Source organism: Lagopus leucura, unplaced genomic scaffold, assembly GCF_019238085.1.
Source record: "Lagopus leucura isolate 7727_CA_CO unplaced genomic scaffold, USGS_WTPT01 33106-0_obj-0_obj, whole genome shotgun sequence".
Classification (NCBI taxonomy): Eukaryota; Metazoa; Chordata; class Aves; order Galliformes; family Phasianidae; genus Lagopus; species Lagopus leucura.
Window position 1 is genome coordinate 1 of NW_024966879.1, and position 1,592 is coordinate 1,592.

At 66.5% G+C, this 1,592-nt stretch overlaps 1 protein-coding gene across 1 annotated transcript; it reads left to right on the plus strand.

The window, feature by feature from the left end:
- Positions 1–25: 25 nt before the first annotated feature.
- On the plus strand, positions 26–1,571 carry LOC122192839 (small integral membrane protein 24-like). The gene is given in 5 exon segments (XM_042893505.1): positions 26–152; positions 154–254; positions 1,043–1,160; positions 1,234–1,272; positions 1,385–1,571. Coding segments are annotated over 5 exon segments (411 nt in total). The 5' UTR covers positions 26–84; the 3' UTR covers positions 1,470–1,571.
- The last annotated feature ends 21 nt before the right edge of the window (positions 1,572–1,592 follow it).

Sequence of the window (1,592 nt, forward strand, 5' to 3'; positions counted from 1 at the left end):
CCCTCCATTCCCGGTCTCCCTTTGGTGCAGTGTGGTAGCAGAGCAGCAGTTCCACCACCCAAGGGTTAAGGGATCGGCGTTGCCATGGCGTTGGTGGCACTTGGTGGCACTCGCCCTCCTGAGCCCAATAAAAGCCGCCCCTTGGCCTGGTGCAGGGCAGTGCTGTGCAGGGATCAGGGCCACGATGCCGCGTGTCCCACAGCTCTCGCTGCTGCTGCTGCTGGCGGCCCTCACTGCCACCACCCAGGGACAGAGTGAGTGCCACTGCTGCCATCCCACCCCCCAGTGCCACATCCTGGGCTCAGGGTGGCAGGATTTGGGGCTGGGGGGGTTCTGTTCTCCCATGGGGGTGGGTCGGGGGTGCTGGGGGGGTCGGCACCCCTCTGTCCCCACTGCCCACGATGTCCCCCAGCACCCCAAGCTCCCTGCACCCAGGATGGAGAGTGCTGTCCCTGTGGGGTAGGGGTCCCCTGAGGCTGGCACCATTGTCCTCATCCCCACCCATGTCCCCATTGCAGCCCCCGACCTCAGTCCTGTCCCTCTTCCCACCTCTGTCCCCATCCCCCTTGATGTCCCTTATCCCCATCCTGTCCCTATTGCCATCACCATCCTTGTCCCCATTGCTGTCCCCACTGACATCCCCACCCCAACCACCTGCCCCTATCCCTGTCCTCACCTCTGCCCCCATCCCTTCCCCAGCTGCTCTCCCTTTCCCCATTGCTGTCCCTGACCCCTTCCCTACACCTGTCCCCATCCCTGTCCCCATCCCCTTCTCTGTCCCCATCCCTGTTGCTGCCCGCACCCCGTTCCTGTCCCATTCCCATCCCTGTTCCCTGACCCTCATCCATGTCCCTGTCCCCTTCTCCCGTCCCCACGGCCGTTCCCACCCCGTCCTTTGTTCCCATCCCTATCGCTGTCCCCATCCCCGTCCCTCAACTCATCGCTGTCCCCATCGCCACCGCTGCCCGTCCCCACGTCCGTCCCCATTCCCTCCCCTCCCTATCCACGTCCACATCCCCACTCGTGTCCCCGCTCCCCCCAGCCGCGGGCTCTCGGCAGCTGCAGCCGTGGCTGATCGGTCTCACGGCGGTGGTGGTTTTCCTATTCGTGGTTTTCGTGCTGCTGCTGGCCGGGCGGATTTGGCGACTGCGGACGCGCAGGTGGGTCCACGGGGGGGGAGTTGGGTTGGGGTCCGTCCCCCGAGCGTCGCTCACCCGCGATGTCCCCACGCAGCGAACGCGAGGACGACTTGGAGAAGCGGTCGACCCACAGGTAGCGCAGCCCCAGCCGCACCGCCGTCCCATTTTCCCCCGTGGAGCGCCCTGAAGGGTCACCCACGCGTGACCCCCGTGGGATCACCGCTCTGACCCCGCTGTCCCCACAGCATGGAGCGCGCAGCCTACAGCAACGCGGCGGCCGAGAAGGACAGCGACGACGAACGGGAGAAGAGCAAAGCCACGTCGCTGTGACACGCGTGGGCTTCCCGGGCCGCTCCGTTCCGCGCCGCGTTTTGCGGAGCTCCGTTCGGCCGATGGCAAAACCCGGAGTGGATCAATGGATCGGAGCGGGATGGAGCGGGGGGGTGGGGGGGG